We start from the raw sequence: 18500 nt of genomic DNA on the forward strand, positions 1-18500 counted from the left end.
CTGCCACAGGGCGGGCCGCCGCCCCCCGGAGCCGAAACGCCGGGCCCCTCTCCATCCCGCCCCGTCGGCCGCCGCCGCGCTACAGGCCGCGCGCGACGGCCGCCGCTCCGCGGCCAGCGGCAGGGCCGCGCTCGGCAGGCGCCCGCGCCGCCTCCCGGCCCTCACGGTCAAGCCCCCGCGTGAGGACCCGCGGCGCCCGCCGCCATGGCCGCCGCTAACGGCAGTGCCGGCTGCCTCGAGCGCGCCAGCGGCCGCGACGCCGCGCAGGTGACGGGGGCGGGGGAACGGGGCCGGGCCGGGCCGGGCCGCGGGGCGCAGGGACCCTGCCGGTCCCGCTGCCCTGACAGGGGCCGCCCGCGGGTGCCGCTGGGCGGGAGGGTGCGTCACTTCAGCGGGCGCTGCGGAGCGGCAGTGCGACCGCCGAGGCGGGGACGTTCCCGCCACCCTGGCAAGCGGCCCTTCACCCTCGCGGCGACTAGCAGCAGAGCGTGTAGAAACGGCTGCGAAATCAGCCTTCCCCGGACTTGCTAGCGCGCTGCTGGCCGGCAGTGCCGCTGGGTAGCCGCGCGCCGTGTTATTTGGTGGCCGCTGTAAGAGCTCACAAACCGAGCATAGGTCAGCTCTGCGGGGCCGCTTCAGACGAAGCGAGCACAGTGTTAGAGTTCGTAAGCAGGAGCGTCACCCAGAGCATGCTGGAAATGCCTGTGCCATCTGCGCAGGGAACTGGTCGAGAGACCAGTCTGAGCGGCAAGAAGAGCATGGACTAAGTGCACTGAGTGCTGGGGACAGCAACGAGAATTGTCAACGAGAATTGTCAGCAGACTAGGAAACATGGCATGTCAGGAAAACCCCCCAAACTGAGAAGTAAATTCCAGTGCGCAAAACCCTGTCACAGAGGTGAAAGGGAAGAACCTTTTCATTATGTCCATAATTGTTTGGATAAAAGATGATGAGCTTAAGTTTCAGCAAGCGAGATGCAGGTTAGGCAACAGGAAGATATTTTAGCTTAGGACAGTTAAACAGGCTGCCTAAGGCATTCGTGTATGGCTGTCACGGGAAGTTAAGAACAAGTTAAAGCAGAAGTTTCCAAATCTTCTCAAACTCGCCCCAGACTGCTCTCTCCATGGCTTCACCTTCCCTGTCTTGCCTGAGCAGCACTGCCTCCACCTCGCACCCTTGCCTGCTCCTCCCAGCCGGCTGGCGCTGCCTCAGCGCTTTGAGTTGTACGAGTCCAGCAGGGACTGGAAGCGTTGCCGTGCAGCCGGCAGCCCTCCTTAGCAGCTGCAGCAGGGTGCAGGTGGTCCGCCTGCCCAAAGAGGTTGGACTAAACACACGCCTCTGTGTGCTGTGCCTCCGCAGGCCGAGAAATGATCCTTCAGGGACCACAAAACCCCAACTGCTCTTTAAGACTTAACTCTTGCTTCAGACCGTCAGTAATCTTCAACTTTAGAGTAACAGAACTATCCTGTATGAGGGGATGACAGTAGCAATTTTTCTTCATGTTTCAGAAAGGCTATTAATACACAGTAATTACCTTCTTACCAGTTTTGCTTTTGCTAGGTATTTTTTCCTTTGTTTTTCTTACTCAGTGGTTGCTTATGGACTGCCCCCTTAATGTGGATTCCTGCTGCTAAACATGTTTCTCTTGAAAATGTCATTCAATGGATAAAAATGACTAAGCTGAGTGGCACAGCTGCTAATCACTTTTTAATAGTTTTTTAAAACTATTAAAGCTTCTAGTTGCTGTAATAAATAAAACTTCAAATGAAAAAAGGCACACAATAAATGATAATTTTCAATTGGAGGGCTATACTTACTGTGAAAGTTGACAGTCTGAGGCTTTTAAACAGTGTAGGGATTGTTACCATGCTGCTTTCCTGTCTTTCCCTTACAAATACTTCTTTTTTTCTTTCCTATAAAAAATCTATTCTGAATTAAAAAATCTTTATATAGTGTAGAAGGCATTGCAGAAGACAGATTTTTTAAAGGATCATTAAATTATTTTCCTGCTTCTGTTATTTCATCCATTTCAGTGCCATGTCTAGATTTTAAATAGTAATCACCAGCTTATTAATGGTACTTTTCCCATTTCATATTTATAATATGTATTAACTATTCTGTATTACCAAATCAAACCTACCAGTATGTAGCTATTCCAGAGAAACCTCATGATGTAGTACAGGTTAGTGGGAAATAGCAGTTCCATGATTTTATCTATGCAGTTTATGCTTATTTCTCAGGAAAATACAGCATTTCTAAGCATTTTTTTGTGAAGGGGAGGTACATATTTATGTTTATTTATGGTAAATGTTTAATTACTGTAATATCTTAAAATAGTACAACTATATTATAGTTCTGTTTCATATCTTGTTGAAAACTATCCCTGAAAGTCTTGCAAATTAGTTTGTTCTACAAGTAGCCTGGGTCCACCTTGATTTCCATTTTTTCCATACAGTTTTACACTGTATTGTTACTATTATTCTAGGTTTTATAGTATTAGGTATATTCACTTGAATAGAAAAGAGGGAAAATAATTTTCTTTGACTTAATGACAGTCTGTCTTTAAAAAAAGTAGTTTTATCAAAAGATTAGCCTACCAAAAAATATAAATTTTAAGTGAATGCCTGCAGTCAGTTACTCTTTTGAAATTTATCAGCGTTTTTTTTTTTTTTTAAAGAATGAATTGATGGCTAAAAATCAAAAAAAATTTTTTTTAGCTTATGGAAATTTGTGGAATTTTCCTTCATACCTGAGGTGGAAAACTTAGATTAAGATCACAAAAAGAATTTAAGTTGCTCATGTTGTCTGTATCAGAAAACTAGTGGGCTAGATCCTGAGCTGGAGATACAAAAAAGAGAAAAAGCAATGGTATCTGTATTTTAACTTGAAAATTAATTAAAAAATGAATGCTAGTTGAGATTTGGCAAATTATAATCCTGTTGATTTGCCAACTGCTTTTATACATGTTCACTCCTAAGCTAATTACAGCAAATAGCCTTTTTTAATTATAGAAAAATTTGTCATCTATATTATCAGTTATTTGAAAACATGGTAAATAAATAGGTGGTGGTTATGAGCAGTATCTGCTGATCTTGGAAGGGTCTTGTTAAATACTGAGAATTGATTTATAATCCTGAAATTCTTCAGAAAAATAGTTGGAATTCCTTAATCATAATTGTTTTTTGTATGCTTTTGATGAAAGCAGGCTCTGATTTTGAACTGTAGAAAAATTTTTTGAAGATTTTGAAGTGATGAAAAGCAATCATAATCTCCCATGAATTATTTTCCAGATTCACCAGCAAGGGAAAATCTGAAACAACTAGAAGAATGTCATGCTCTAGCTTTTTTATATCTATATGCATTCAATAAATAATAGCTATGTAAACCTGTTTAACGTGAGTTTATTCCATCATAACTAGAAGGGAGATAATTTTATTTGAAATGAAAAATATCAGTGTAGTATATAGGTTAGAAATATGTAGTGGTGGTACTCTGAATGAAAGACAAAACAATGTATTGTGGGACTCACAATTTCTGTAGCAGGCTAATTGATAAAAATCATATACAGCCTTTAATTCTGTGTAAATAAATTTGAACAACAAAATGGGGACTTGTAATTTACCACACTATGCACTTGTTTTACGTTTGTAAATCTTAAAATACATGTACTAGTATTCTCTGAATCATGGTATACTTCAGAGGCATTAGTATTTGAGGAACATTTAGCTAGTCAGAATATATACTTCATGTATATTACTTTTTTTCAGTGGAGGAGAATTGAAAAGGAGTGGTTTCATTTTTCAGCTATGTGAACATGTGTGTGTTTGGGAGGGGGAGGACCTACCTTCAGAGCTTTTTCATTCCAAATTTAGAAGTTATTTATTTGGCCCGTTTTTTTTTTCCCCCCTCCCGCCCACCCGCTGTGAACTGGTGTATATCATTTGTTTTAAATAATATGAATTGGTACATGTTTACGTATTTTAGGTGCTTTAAAAATCTAACTTCTGGCATAGATTTCTGGGAGTGCTGGTTAGAATCTTGTTTTTAATATTTGAAAATATTTGAAATGAATCAACAGATGACTATTTTGTATTATTAAAAGAGACCCTGAAGAATAGAAACAAAATCTGAGTAGTTAAAAATAACATCTGAAGTCAATACCAGTTCTTCAGAGGTAATAGCTTCAGAAACAAGTGTCACTGAAGAATATGGAAGTGTCTCTATAAGCTGAAGGTGGAAGTATTGATCAGGCTTGATATATATAACAAAAAGAATTATTTGAGAGTTGCCTGCAACAGCAGGAGACTGAATTTGATGTCAAAAGCCTTTTTTCAAAACTAGCTTTTTTGAGCAGAAATTGAGCAACATTTTTCATGAAAACAATATAAGGGGGCACTATATTCTGCATATTTGCTGGTTTCTGTCAGACACGCAGTCATGAAACATAAAAACAACTGTATTACCATGGTATTGTAGGTAGAAGTCTTTCCTCATGCCTGGTAAATAAATGTATATAAATAAAAATACTGTTCTGTTTTTTACTTTTTGATTCATTATTTGATGGGTTCAGCTGTATCAGGATATTTGTAAAAATACATCTCATTTTTATTTTTACACTGGTAAAGAGCAAGGACTTTGGCTTGTTTTTTATTCTCTAACGTAAGTTAAAAATACTTAAAACAACATGTCAATGTGTAAATTCAAGAATACATTATTAATTAAACTATTATCTTTCAGTTTTCTCTGCATGTTTTAGTTATGTCTCTCATATAAATGGTTCCAACATTCAGAATTTTTGATTTTCCAATGTAATACTTTATCAAAGGCTGCTGTCTGTTATATACTACTTTTTATTTTTACATGTTCAGTGCAGAGCCGAACAGTGTTTAGGATTTCCAATAAACAGTTCTGATTTGAATTGTAAAGCTGTACTCCTTTAGATCCACCATGAATGAATCTCTGACACTACCAAAACCTTTAGGTAAAAAATATATATACACACACACTCTCTCTCACACACACACACAATTTATATCTGTATGTATATACACACAATAAAAAAATGGAATGCAGACAAAATAAAGACTATTTTGCTCTTCTGAAAGAAGTATTAAATTAGTGCAATTTGCCTTCTGGCTAAACTATATATCAGGTGGCCTCTCATTGTAAAAAAATGTGAGAATGTGAAATTCATCAAAGAATTTGCCAGCGATTTTATGGTATTTTTGACTGCTAAGTAAAAAATAATATGTAACAGATACAATACGTTCCACTGAGATTTGTAGTAATTGTGCATAAGTTCTTATTGCAGCTCAGATTTTCACTATAAATTTCAATCTAGCAAAATAAGCCTACAGAAAATTGATTTAATAAGGAAAAACATTGGTTGAGCTTTTCAAGGTGGATACATTTAGATGCATTTATTTTTCTATTTTTAGTCACAGTAGCTTATGACTTGATCTCTTTCATGACCTGTGGGCCACTGCACTCAGGTAAGTTTGAACTGAGACTTTTCCTTGAGGAATTATGAGACACCCATTTAGAGGGTTGGTTGGTTTGTTTCAAGGTGCAAGTGGCCCCTACAAAACCTAAAGGGCATTGTACAAACACAGAGTCATTTTGTAGTTGAAGTTCATAAACATAAATTAGATTATCATCCTGCAGTATAAAGGTATTGCCCTTAAACTCAATTGTAGAATTGAAATTCTAAGCTTTGTGATGTTTGTGGTGGTTCTTATTTATTTATTTATTTATTTATTTATTTTTAGGAAAAGTTGCATCCGAGAAATCTTATCCCAGAACTTTGTAGACTGTTTTATGGTTTAGGCTGGGTGACAGGAACTGGTGGAGGAATCAGCTTGAAACATGGGTAAGTAAAGATGGAAGACATTGAATGTGATGGTTATATAGAGAATATAGCTATTTAATAGTGGATGAAGGCATTTAAGTTCCATGAAGAATATTTGAAAATCAAGAGTGAATTAGAAAGTAGAGATGAACAGTACCCAAGCTTAACCATAGGGAAGGGAGGGTGGCTAGTCCGAGTTAATCATTGGGGTTCCTTCAATGGAAAAAGAGGCACCTTCAGAGAATGTTTTTTCCATCTTTGTGTGTCTTTTGAGGTAGATGAATTGTCTTCGAGAGAGCGATTCATTCTCATCTGTTCATTCCATTGACTATGGAATTTAGAGGATTAGCTTATACCAGGCATCTAGCTTTCAAATGCTTATAGTTAGATGAGATGAATTGCACCCTAGGCACGTTGTAGAGATGCTGTTTCCTTTAATAAGGGAATTAGTGTTCTACTGAGGTAATTCCTAGAGAGATATTCACAACATATAGTTGAAGCAGGACAGGCAACAGCAAACAAATTTCGTCGTGCATTCACTACTAAGCAGCACAGCATTGCGCTTCAATTGTTCGTGCCCCCTCTTCACAAATTCTGAGCTTTAATGGATATAGAGCTCCTCTTAGTGGCCGATACTCATTGGGCCCTAAGTGTTTTATGCAGCGAATGCAATTCTGTCTGTGGTCAAATGGTGTTGAAACATTGTAACTTCTTCACATTGCCTGATATCTCATATTTCTGACACACTTGTCTGCAGACATGAACAGGCATTGCTGTTCAAGTGTATGTTATGAAATACAGCCTTTAAATGCCAATCTTCATGCTATTCTGAGAGATTTGGCAGGTCATTTGGTTTTTCTGCCTAAGTTTGCAAACAGAGTAACAGCAATAATAATGAGAGAAATGTTAAGAGGGTTAGTTCTTGTTTTTAAAGTTCTTTGCCTATGGAAATATCTATTTAATGCTAATTTTGATCAATAGCTAGATGTAGGTTATGGCAAAACAAATATCAATAGAGAATACACTAATATCTTGGTACAGTCTTCCTTAGCAGCTCTATCACCTGGTTGCTTATGGAACACTGAAATACGTACTTGAGTTGGTATGATATGTCTTATATGGTGTAAAACAGAAATCTGTGTGACTGTACTCATTTTTTACCTATGATAACGGTAGGTATATTTCAAAATGAATAGCTGCAAGGGAAAGAGTAGGCTTGCTTAGAGTTTTTACAGAAGAGATAACTAATAATTGAAATCTGCTTGGAATTGTAGCAATTAATCTTACGGGCTATTGTAATCAGCATTACTTATTGGATAATTTGTATAAATTACTCAATAAATACGCCAATTTGGATATGGGATAGCGTATTACAAAACAATCTAATTCTTTGTCAGGTGACTCATATTTCTTTCATCATCAGATTTTCCCTGCACATTTTTTTTTTTAAAATTGTTTTTAGAAAAATACCTGTTTTATTAGTAACCAAATTACCACTTGATTTCTCAGTATGTTGCTCTCTAAACCATCTTGCTCATGCAAAGATAGGAAATGAAATGGCAATAATGTTAATTCATGAGTGTTAAAAATTACCAACGTATTACGTACTAAAGCCACATTTTTATATGCTTCACAACTGTTTTACCTATATGAAATGTACATCACCTTAACAATTATATTTTTTTGAAGGTGCCTTCTTGTCCAGAAATATAAACGTCTTGTTCTCCTTAGGAACTGCATCTGTAACTTGACTAACTATTCACTAGATGTCTCTGTACTTCTGAATTTAATTCATTGCTTTTGCAACTGAATAGTGATTACAGATATGAGGGAAAACAATCTGATTTTTTTTTTGCTGTTATCAAAAATATTTCACATCCCATCTTAAAATCATTTTAATCTAAATCTTCCTTTATATTTTCTGTTCATATAAACCTTGCAAGAATTGATGCACTTCTACTTAAATTTCAATCCTTAATTGCATTGAATTAGTGTTAAATTATTTATCCGTACAAATTAATATATGGATGCATTTAAAAACAATATGCAAGTTACGCTGTTCTAACAAAAACACAAGTATTCGCTTTGTAGAATACCATAGACAGTTGATATTGCTTATAAATACTTTGTACAGATTTTTTTTAAAATAATAGTTTTGTCACTTTTGGGGACAGATCAGTATCTGCTTGCAATTTCTTTTTTGCTCAACTTTTATTCTGAGTTTTAGAGATATGAGTCTGGAATTACTGCACAGGAAAGTTTTTCTTCATAGAAAAGAAAAGGCTGTGCTTCCTATACATGTTTCAGATCTCTTGGCCAGTTGAAAGCACTGTTTTGAACCCGTGTAAGTTACAGAGATTTGATATACCCTTGTATAAGCTGGTTTTGTTTTGAAAAATGTCTACATGTGAGTAGGTGGAAAGAGCAAGAAAATTACTAAATTCTCATGAATTCTATTTGCTATTTCCTTTTCAGCAAATCTACCGTTCTAATACCCATACATTTAAATAGCTCTGTATTTATAGTTTTTCCTATCTGTAACTTTTCTTAGGAATGAAATCTATATCGCTCCTTCAGGAGTCCAGAAGGAAAGAATACAGGTATGTTGAACTGTATTTTTACCTCAGAGCTCTTCTTGAAATAGATTAAGTTACCTTTATTTAGAATTTCAATTTTCCGTATTTGAAGCTTGAAATTTGTTTTGCTGCTGACTGCCTTCTTGTAACAACTGTGGATTAACCCACTGTTTAAGCACTTCACTAGCATAGCAAGCTACTGTTTGTTTCAGTGTCGTGTATAGATTAGTCTTGATATTCTTTTACCTTTAAATTAACACAGAAGACTGAGATTTGAAAGTCACTTTAGAAGGCTTTATTATTTGTCAAGTTTAAATGGATTTCTTGCTGGCTGGCTTCACTTTCAACTTATTGTGGCATATATCAAATTAAGCATCAGCACCTCTTTTCTATTTGTTTTCGTTTGAGAAATTACAAATCTTTCTTTGTCTTGAACTTCTCAGTAAAAAGACAGACAAGGTCACTTTGTCATGGAGAGAGTCTATCTCAGTTCTTTTTCCACAAGATCAAAAAACCAAAATGTAAGCAGAGGGAAGAACAGTAAATGATAACTATTTTATCACAGCAGGAACTTCCCCCCAAATAGAGTTTTATGTAGAAATAATTTGTTATTTTACAGCTCTGAGAATTAATGCAATGAAAGGCAAAAGGGATCTCTTTGCTAATAGAAATTTGAGGTTTTGCGTAACACTCTATAGGAGTGTTAGCAAGTCGGACAGGCAAAGGCATAATACGGCAAGATGTGATATTCTTTTCTTTGCTGGCAGCAGCAGTGGATTGAGTGCAGTGAGCAAGGAGATCTCTTGCAACTCTATTTCCTGCTGATTTTGTAAGTAATTTTAAAGAAGAAAGTTTTATTTTTACCCTGAACAATTCTCTGTATTCTGTGCTATTACAAATAGCTGATTTATGCAAAGATAACATTTGTGAAAAAGTTACTAAAAGCAAAGTTAAGGAAAAAAATAGTTCTACAAGTTAAATACATCTTATGTAGGTTTAATATATAGTCTTTATTAGTTCTTTAAGAAGGAAAGAAAGAGTACATTACACTTCTTTCTTTGAATAAGTTTCTACTATTTCTGTTAGTTGGATTGCATGTTAATTAGCGGTGGACTCTCCCTCCCTTTCGGTGGAGTTTTACATTTCTGAATATTTGCTTGACAGCAGTCTGAATAAAAAGGGTACTTAATATTCATTCACCTCATATAGTGATGGAAATTAATATTAGAAGCTAGAATAAATGTGGTGCATTATAACAATTTTACAGAATTAAAATTGCATTTTGTATTAAATACAACCCATTCACCCCTGTATATTCCTAGAAGGAAAACAAAACTGTCAGGGTCATCACAGATTAAAATAATTTCTTCCCTCTTGCAGCCAGAAGATATGTTTGTTTGTGACATAAAAGAACAGGACATCAGCGGACCTCCGCCACACAAGAAACTAAAAAAAAGCCAGTGCACACCCCTTTTTATGAATGCTTACACTATGAGAGGTATGTAATTAATATTTTTAATTCAAAGAAGACTAAAAAACTATGTATACATTCACAGAATCAAAATTCAGTATCAGGATTCTTTATCCATCTAAATTTTCCTTAAAAACATGAAACTGAACTAAGTTCATTTGTACAAGAATGCATAGTATGGGAAATAGCCCATGGTTACATACTGTAAGATTCATTCATCCTTTAACCTGTACCAGTTGCATCTCTGATCATAGTTATAGCACCAATTTATAGTGCAGTGTATTTGTAGTTTGAGGGGGTGGGATTACTATTAGATTGTTTTACATCACGTTTCTATGGTCAAAGTTTCTAAATGACTAATAGGTATAAATAGCATGAAACTTGCCTTTTGCTTGTAATTAGGTTGCCAATATCGAGTTTAGAGGTGTGTTTCCTGTTCTGGTGTCAGAGATGTTATAGAAAGTTCATTTGTTGCAATTCATTGTTACATTTAGGTAGCAGTGTTTGGGTTCTAGTGGTGCCCATGGTGTTTTGCACTTTTCTCTTCCAAGCTTGGACTGGGTTGGAGTCCCTACAGATGGGCAGTAATAGAAAGTTTTTGCAGCTGTATGATTTTTATGTATGTCCTTTCAGGAAAGGGTTTAGGGAGTCTCTTCTGAGCTTCCTGTAAAAGAAATATATGTACCCGAGGAAAACTCACTTCATATTTTTGGCAACATTGCAGCTTTATTAATAGATTATAATTACGATGTATGGTAAAAATAAAATAACAATAAATAGCACTTCTGAGAATCCATCGATAATTCAGGAAGAGTACTCTCATAACAAGATGTTAAAAGCCTTTGAACTTGCTTCTCACAAGTAAATTTGGTAATTCTTTAGAATCTCAGAACACTTACAAAATTAGAATTTCAGGCACTACAATAGTGAGTGAAAATAGGTAGTGTTTCTCTTCAACTTGGTTGTAAATGCAGATTGGTACTAAAAGTTGGTATTGGAGTCCTAAAACAATTTGTAATTATCCTTTATAGATGAGTGATTGTTTCCTGCTTTTATTTAGATTGCTATGTATTTTCTTCCTCAAAAACAGTAGATAACATGTGCTAAGATGCCTAGCCATAGAAAATGAATATGTGAATAAAATATTCTTAATAGACATGTTTTAAAATTAATTACAAAATAATTCTTTTTGGTGTTTTTTCTCATCTTAGGAGCGGGTGCTGTGATCCATACTCATTCCAAGGCTGCTGTTATGGCTACCCTTCTTTACCCAGGGAAGGAATTCAGTATTACCCATCAGGAGATGATAAAAGGAATCCAGAAGTGTACTTCAGGAGGACATTACCGGTATTTCAATATATTTAAGAACAGAAGCATGGTATTTGATCACTTGTATCAATCAAAATAGATGACAAGTAATGTGCATTAAAGTATGTAATACAAGTTATTAAAAATAAGAAGTAGCATGACCTCTGTAATAAATCAGTCATTAGCTTCTCCGGCAAGGTCTCATTCCTATGGAAGAGGACCAAGATAAAATCTTGGAATGTCAAAGTTACTATGGTCTGTTGAACTACAGAAACAACTAAAATAAAGCTATGCCCTGCAAAAAAATCTCAAGAACAGAGGCATTAACAGATCTCTACAAAATTAGGCTGAAACTATAGCCTACCAGCGTTAGGTTGGATTGATGAAGAACAAACTGCATTTGGGTGGACTTCACAAATTATTGCCCGTGCTAGTTCAGGGCAAGTTAAGAGTAGAGGATTTCAGATTTTACTTGACAGACTTTGAAAGAAAATTCACAATAAACAGCTCATAAAGATAATGTTATTACTTTTCAAGGATGAGCGCTGAGGTAAGTGCTGAGTTATTCCAAATTATGTGTGATGGCTTGTTTTGAGGACTCCACCCGCAGAATGTTGAATTGAGACCAGCAAACAACACTTATATAAGATTATATGAAAAATTGAAATGGTAAGATCTTTCCAATTTTTTATGTTAATATTTGTAACTAACAATTGCCTTTTGGCAAGGAAGCAAAATGTTTGGCTTGAGATTTTATGCTGGGGCATATTCAGAGTTTTAGTTAACTTGCTGGCTTTACATTCTTCTCAGCATTAACATTTGTATTTTTAATGTAGCAAAACATCCTAGCATATATTGAGTTGTCTAAACAACACTGGTTTTAAGAATCAGGATCAAATTCCTTTTTTTGGATTTGCTTTCTGAGTTCTCAGATATTCCTAAATGTTAGTCAGGAGTTCATTTATTGGGTTCCATACCTACACATTCTCCTTTGTCACTCTTTTAATTCAACAGAAAAACTAAAGGAGTCAAAGCTTGTAAAGTTGGTTGTCACTATGTACATACTTGTCTGTCCTAGATTCTGATTCCACTGTCTTATTTCCCATGAAACTCTTAATTGAATTTAAAAGGAATAGAGCAGAAAAATATCTTTCAAAAACAGGATTAAGAATACATTGATTCTGATTACACAAATACTTTCTGGAAGCTATCCAGGAAAATGTTACAGATAGGATAATCAGAAGTATTCCTTGGCCTAAATATTATTCCAATGAAGCCAGAATAGTTTTATCTTCAACTTCAGAAGAAGAAGAATCAGGCCCGTCAGAAAAATCTTTGAAGTCTTACTCTCAAACCCTCCCAAGATATTTTATAGGAAAGTTTGACAAAATACGGTCTCCTTTTGTTTCAATAGAATACTTAATTCCTGTTTAGCTTAACCTATTCAGTCTTATCTGGCCTTTATGGATATTAGTTTTTGTTAAGAAATCCAGGGTTATGATTAGGAATCAGTTTACGGTGTTTATACATGCTGTCTAACACAAGATGCAGAGTAGTGTGGCATTCTTCCAAACACATGTCCAAAGAGAAAGCGAAATATAGGAAACCAGTCCCTTTGCTACTTGTGAAGCCAGAACAGCTAACACTCCAAATCTAATTTTAATGGCCAGAACTTATGAGAGTCTAAGTAAACCTATACACATTTTCTTCATTCACTATTTTTATGGACTTCCTTGGGAAAGCATCATTGTTTAAAAGTGTAAGAGATCAGACTTTAATTTTGTGAATATGTAATGTGAAGTATAAGCTGTATTATTTTTAGCATTGTTTCCCATCTGTGTTTTTTAAAAGTTCTACTAGCATCTACCCATGAAATATCTATGTGATCTTGATAAATCTGAACCTGAACTGGGGATTTATTAAAACTATTTAAACAAGTTTCTGCCAGTGTTAATTAAGGTTCAGACAATGCCAAATATACCAGTCCTCCTTCACAAGGAACTGTTAGGCAAGTTCCATTGAATAACGTGCATCATCTTGTCTTCAGAACAGGGGTTCTCAACCTCTCTTAAGATCACATATAGCCCACCAATCACTCCATCACAGAAGAGAATTTATTTTTCAAGTGTTGACTCTTCATTCTATTTGTATGCCGTAGCAGGACAATCTTATTTCCATGGGCTTTTTGGACTGCTTAAATTTAAATATTTTTCTGCTCTCCAGCAAACAGTTTCATTTCCTTCTTCATGATGTGATTCTTTTAAATAATTTAGCCTGAGATCAAGCTGGTAGACAATGCCAATACAGGGATGAAGAAAGCCTGAAAAAATTGCAAAGGGACTGCAAAGTGGTGATATATGAACAACAGCTACACCTAACACAGTGAAGTGTTATTTTCTTTTTATGGCTGAAGTATGGTTCAGGTATTGCAGGCATAGCATAAGTTTGGGAGTGGAAGATGGATGGCACTTTCAAACACATCATTTTTTAAATGCACAAACACCTATTTTTTCTATTTAGATATGATGATACACTAGTGGTTCCCATTATTGAGAATACACCAGAAGAGAAAGATCTCAAGGAGAGAATGGCATGTGCAATGGAACAATACCCAGACTCTTGTGCTGTATTGGTCAGACGTCATGGAGTTTATGTATGGGGAGAAACATGGGAAAAAGCCAAAACAATGTGAGTAAAATTTAGAAAGACTGTATCCTTTGCCATTATATCTTCAAAATTTTAAGGAGTTTAAAGTTGTGTGTACCTCTTACCTATTGTAGATAATTCAGAACATTCAGAAGTTCTAGCCTCACAGAATGCATAGGGAGATTTTGGTAATGGATTCATCTATAATTTCACCTTTTGATTTCCCTCTCTCAGTAATGCTAGCTGGTAAGGGTTCACAATATTTTTCTTTGATATGGACAAGTCCCTTTCCATGTGAAACCTTCAGACAATCTCTACTTTTATATGGTACCTTCCAGCTGTTTCTGTAGTTCTCCTAGTCCCTTTTGCTTTGGGAATCTAGATCATTTGCTGATGGAAATGGAGAAAGTCAGGCGCTTGCAGCAAAAATGCTGAATACCAGCGTCCTTGCCAACTTTCCCGATAGTGGTGGAACTGAATGATAATAGTGCTGTCTAGTCAGACCATAACATTAGTGATGCACAGCTCAAGGAAGAAAAATTGTTCATTTTCTTAGAACATGGTACAGCTTGAACTTAACTTTACATTTTTTTCTTTTTCTCCTTTTCATTTTAAGGTGCGAGTGTTATGATTACCTGTTTGACATCGCAGTGCAGATGAAGCAGCATGGACTAGATCCTTCAAAATACCCATCAGGAGAAAATGGGATCCTGTAAATGGCAACAACATTTATATTCAGGTGTGAATTTATTTGTAGAGATCAAAAGGGACTATATGGAGGGAGAGACTGCAGATGACATCTATTCAGTCTGCATTCTCAGGCAGGTAACAGATCAGACACTTCAATACTGCACATTTCCCCTCATTCCCCACCTCCAGCTCTGTTAATAGTGCAGTTTGACCTGTGCCCGAATTAATGCTCCCTTACCTTGCAGTGCAATAAAAGGATATGTGTTTATAGTTAAGTATGTCCCGTGAGTATTTTAGCAACTGCAGAGACTGCAATTCCTTTATCTTTTTAAAACTATAGTATCTCAAAGATCTCAAAAAAAGAAGCCAGTAAAGGAAAGAAACTGCAACCTAGAAAGCTAACATATACAAAGCTGTCTGAACACTCACTTTCATTCTTTAGCTTGGAGGGTCAGGCATCAGTTTGTCTCAGCAGTATTGAGAATTTTTCCTTATTTATTTAATGGCTTTTTTCCTTCAACAGAAATGACTGCTTGCAACTTAAGTTTCATTGATTAGTGTCATATTTTTACTTTTTACAGTGATGCTACTATGAATTTGTTTTCTAACGCAGCAATGATCATTTTATAAGCTTCCCAGAATGAATATTTTTGAAAGCAAGTGTACAATATGATCAGGAAGTATATTATAAAACTGATGGAGAATGATCTCTGAAACAGTTCTCACTTAAGCTTTGTTCGGCTCAGTATGGCAAAACACAGTGGTAGTGTGATGCTTCAGAGCTGCTCTTCCTGGAGATCTAGGAGTTTGAAGATGGCAGTGCTGACGTGATGAAGGAGTTGCTAGACCAATCTCATGGTCTAATTAAACAGAATGGGCTACCTCATTACACAAAGTTGGCCCATCAGATAATTCTATCCACCTACCACATTTGCATCAGAAGAGATGAAAAATGGTTGCTTAGGCAGCATAAGCGCAGAACAGCCAGGCACTAGGAGCCTTAGCTATTATGCCCGCACTGGAGGAGGAAGCAGTGGGACAGGAGGCTTGCTGTCAAATGAGTCTCTGCATGACCAGATATTTGGAGGGCTGCCACTGAGCTCAGGGATGAGGACACACTGCCTACCAGAGCTACCCCGCAGTTTGTGAGACAGGTTCCAGAATTGCTCTTCAACCCCTACAACTGAAAAGGTTGTACTAGCACGATAGCATTAATATCCCTTTACTTTTTTCATGTGTCTAAACACTTTGTTTCAAAATATCTTTTTTTTTTTCCTCTCTCCCTCCCACGCAGGTTTCTTCTTGCATTGTTATGGGAGTTTCAGGTTCCATGTCACACCACTGAAACCAGAAGGGGGTGCTGTTATACTCAGTTGACTGGCAGATGCTACCCATCATCAGTTTTGATGATCAAAAAGAAAAAGGAGAGTTGAAATGAAGAAAATTATGAACAATCAATCATTGCTATTTATGAATACTGTCAAAGACTACAGTGGAAGAAATGAAAATTCAGATGCAAAACTGCCTTTGAGGAAAGCTATAGAGAATTAATGTGACGTTTTGCTTGCGTGTTTTAAAAATTCACATTTCTTGATCCTGATGCTCTGCTAGATCATTTAACTTGCTTTGGATCTTGATTTTTGAGAGAAAAAAGTAGCCTTTAAACTTAGGAAATAAGGTGGGACACCCCCCCACTTATATTAAGTATAAAGTTTAAAGCATTGGTTGAACTCTTGATTCCTTTATCCTATGTTAATGTGTATGAAATTAAGCACATTTTTTAATCCTCTTTTAACGTCATTATAGGGAGTAGGAAATATTTTATAGCTTGCATTTGAAAATTATCACTGAGAAGGTCTTGTCAGTTTTTTGTACCTTTGTAAATCCTTTTCAATAAGATTAAGACTGTTACAATTTTAAAACAGCTTTTTATGTCCTACAATACCCAGTCTAAAATAGATTAAATCTAATGTTATGATTCTGATAGGAAACTAAAATACAGTCTCATATTTTACCTATGTATCTTCTTTCAAAACCTCATGGAATGGCCTCCAGCGGAAGCAATCAAAGCCTCAGTTGTCCAGCTTTCTGACTGAATATTGAGACTCTAGTCAGACACAAGAGTGAATGAGAGCTAATCAGCCAATTTACACTGCCAGAGGGAGAGGTCTCATTTTCCCTTCTGTTTTCAGCTGGGGACCATGCATTCCCACCACCTCTTTTGCATCATCTCTGACACTTGTTTGAGCTTCTGTGAGGTGAATTAATTCATTAGCTTAAGAAAAAACTACTGCAGAGGGGAAAAATTATATTAGTGACTGTTTAGAAAACCGTAAGTTGAATCAGCTCACAAATCGGTCCAAAGAGTACCAGAGATGGGGCAAAAATATAGAGATGGCTAAAATAGGCAATGAAGGAAGAAAAGGGAGACCCTCTCCCTTTTGATGGCAATGACTGTTTAACTTACTCAGCCACTCGTGGAAAGGCATCCTATAAGTATTCTGCTAAACCAAGAAATCAGGAAGAAACTTCTTATATTTCCCTCTCACTTAATAGCATTGACTTACTTATGTATGCCGGACTACTGCATATAGCACAATAGATACTGTTGGTATACTGGTAATTGTGTTGTGCTGAACTTGCTCAATAAACACATTTTGGCTTGGTGGCTATTTGTGTTCCTATGTAACAATTTGTCATTAGACTGACAAAACTCATCTGCAGTAAAGCATCATAATGTAAGCTAAGTGCCTGCTGTCGTGTTGCACTCATTCTTAAAATTCATAGAGAAAAGTAAAGTAATACTCAGTGCTACGATGACAGACTGGCAGGTTTCCTTAAGAACTGTGTCCTGTAACGGTTGGACGTGTTTTCTTTCCCCAGTGTGAGTGGTGATGCACCTGCAATGTGCAACCTTTAAAGTGAGGGGGTTCTTAATTCTCATGAAGCGATAGTTAAGTTACTTCAGCCTGTTGACTGTATTTAATTGACACGTTTCTCATTAAACACTTGTCAGTGATACATATTTTGCAGCATCTCTATCTTATGATGGTATGCAGATTGCAGCAGAAACTTGCATAAAAAATACTGAGTTTTAGATCAGCGTGTGACTAGGGGCAGGCTGCATACTCTGCTGCTCTAGTCAGGCACAAGTTGCATCTAAGTAAGATCTCAAAGGCAAAACAGACAGGAAAGCAGATTGTGTTTTCCTTCATGCTTTTCCTAAGAGTCTTGCTCAAAAAAAAAGGGGGGGGGGAAACTATTGATGTGACAGCCCATTTGGCAATAAAATCTATTTGCCATCTACTGATTCTGACCTTTGATACTTTCTTTAGACTGCTAAATCTCTGCAAAAAGTGAATTTCTGTGGTATTCTGATGATGCTGACAGAATAGGACAATTATATCATTCCATGATAATGATGGAATTGTAAGAATAAAGAGGTTTTTATGCTTCGAAGTGTTTTGTTCTATGTGCACATTGAAAGACTACAAAAGACGTAAGTGAAAGTATTTTTTGCCAAATATATTCCTCTGGGATCATGTGTTAATTACAAATATTCACTTCCTTACCCAGACACAATCTGTAACTCTATTTCTGAAATCAGTATAAAATATAAAGTAATCTAATTACCATAGAAAGTTTGTATGGGACTCTCAGATACACAGAATCCCCATTTATTGGTATAGAAAAAAGCTAAATATACTGTCCTCCTCTCTGTGGGGTCGTTAATGGAATCAATAAAGTTACGACCTTGTAACAATATCACAGTGCCTTTGACTGAGCTTTGATACTGGTTAAATCAAAGTTTTCACAGAAGTCAGTGAATCAGTGTGTTTGGTGTGTAATTTTAAGTCAACACTGTCCCTTGCTGACTGGCAATTTCTAAAGCTTCATGTCCTGGGATCATGTTACCCCAGGAGAAGGCTGGCTGGCATTTTCAAAGGGAGCAAGTTTCTAA

The 18500-nt window shown here is 36.7% G+C and overlaps 1 protein-coding gene across 1 annotated transcript; it reads left to right on the forward strand.

The window, feature by feature from the left end:
* The first annotated feature begins 183 nt into the window (after window positions 1–183).
* APIP (APAF1 interacting protein) lies at window positions 184–17211 on the forward strand. The gene is made up of 8 exons (XM_062576492.1): window positions 184–267; window positions 5769–5869; window positions 8400–8448; window positions 9805–9922; window positions 11107–11242; window positions 13724–13891; window positions 14466–14588; window positions 15834–17211. Exons 1-7 carry the CDS (start codon window positions 205–207, stop codon window positions 14563–14565), a joined length of 735 nt encoding a protein of 244 aa, XP_062432476.1. The 5' UTR covers window positions 184–204; the 3' UTR covers window positions 14566–14588; window positions 15834–17211.
* The last annotated feature ends 1289 nt before the right edge of the window (window positions 17212–18500 follow it).

This window comes from Rhea pennata, chromosome 5 (assembly GCF_028389875.1).
Source record: "Rhea pennata isolate bPtePen1 chromosome 5, bPtePen1.pri, whole genome shotgun sequence".
NCBI lineage: Eukaryota > Metazoa > Chordata > Aves > Rheiformes > Rheidae > Rhea > Rhea pennata.

Bases quoted from the DNA above. Each gene is read 5' to 3' on its own strand.
- APIP (XM_062576492.1), top strand. From the start codon at position 205: ATGGCCGCCGCTAACGGCAGTGCCGGCTGCCTCGAGCGCGCCAGCGGC. The intron at 5,870-8,399 runs GTAAGTAAAGAT...AACTTTTCTTAG, and splicing joins GGAATCAGCTTGAAACATGG to GAATGAAATCTATATCGCTC. The intron at 13,892-14,465 runs GTGAGTAAAATT...TTTCATTTTAAG, and splicing joins TGGGAAAAAGCCAAAACAAT to GTGCGAGTGTTATGATTACC.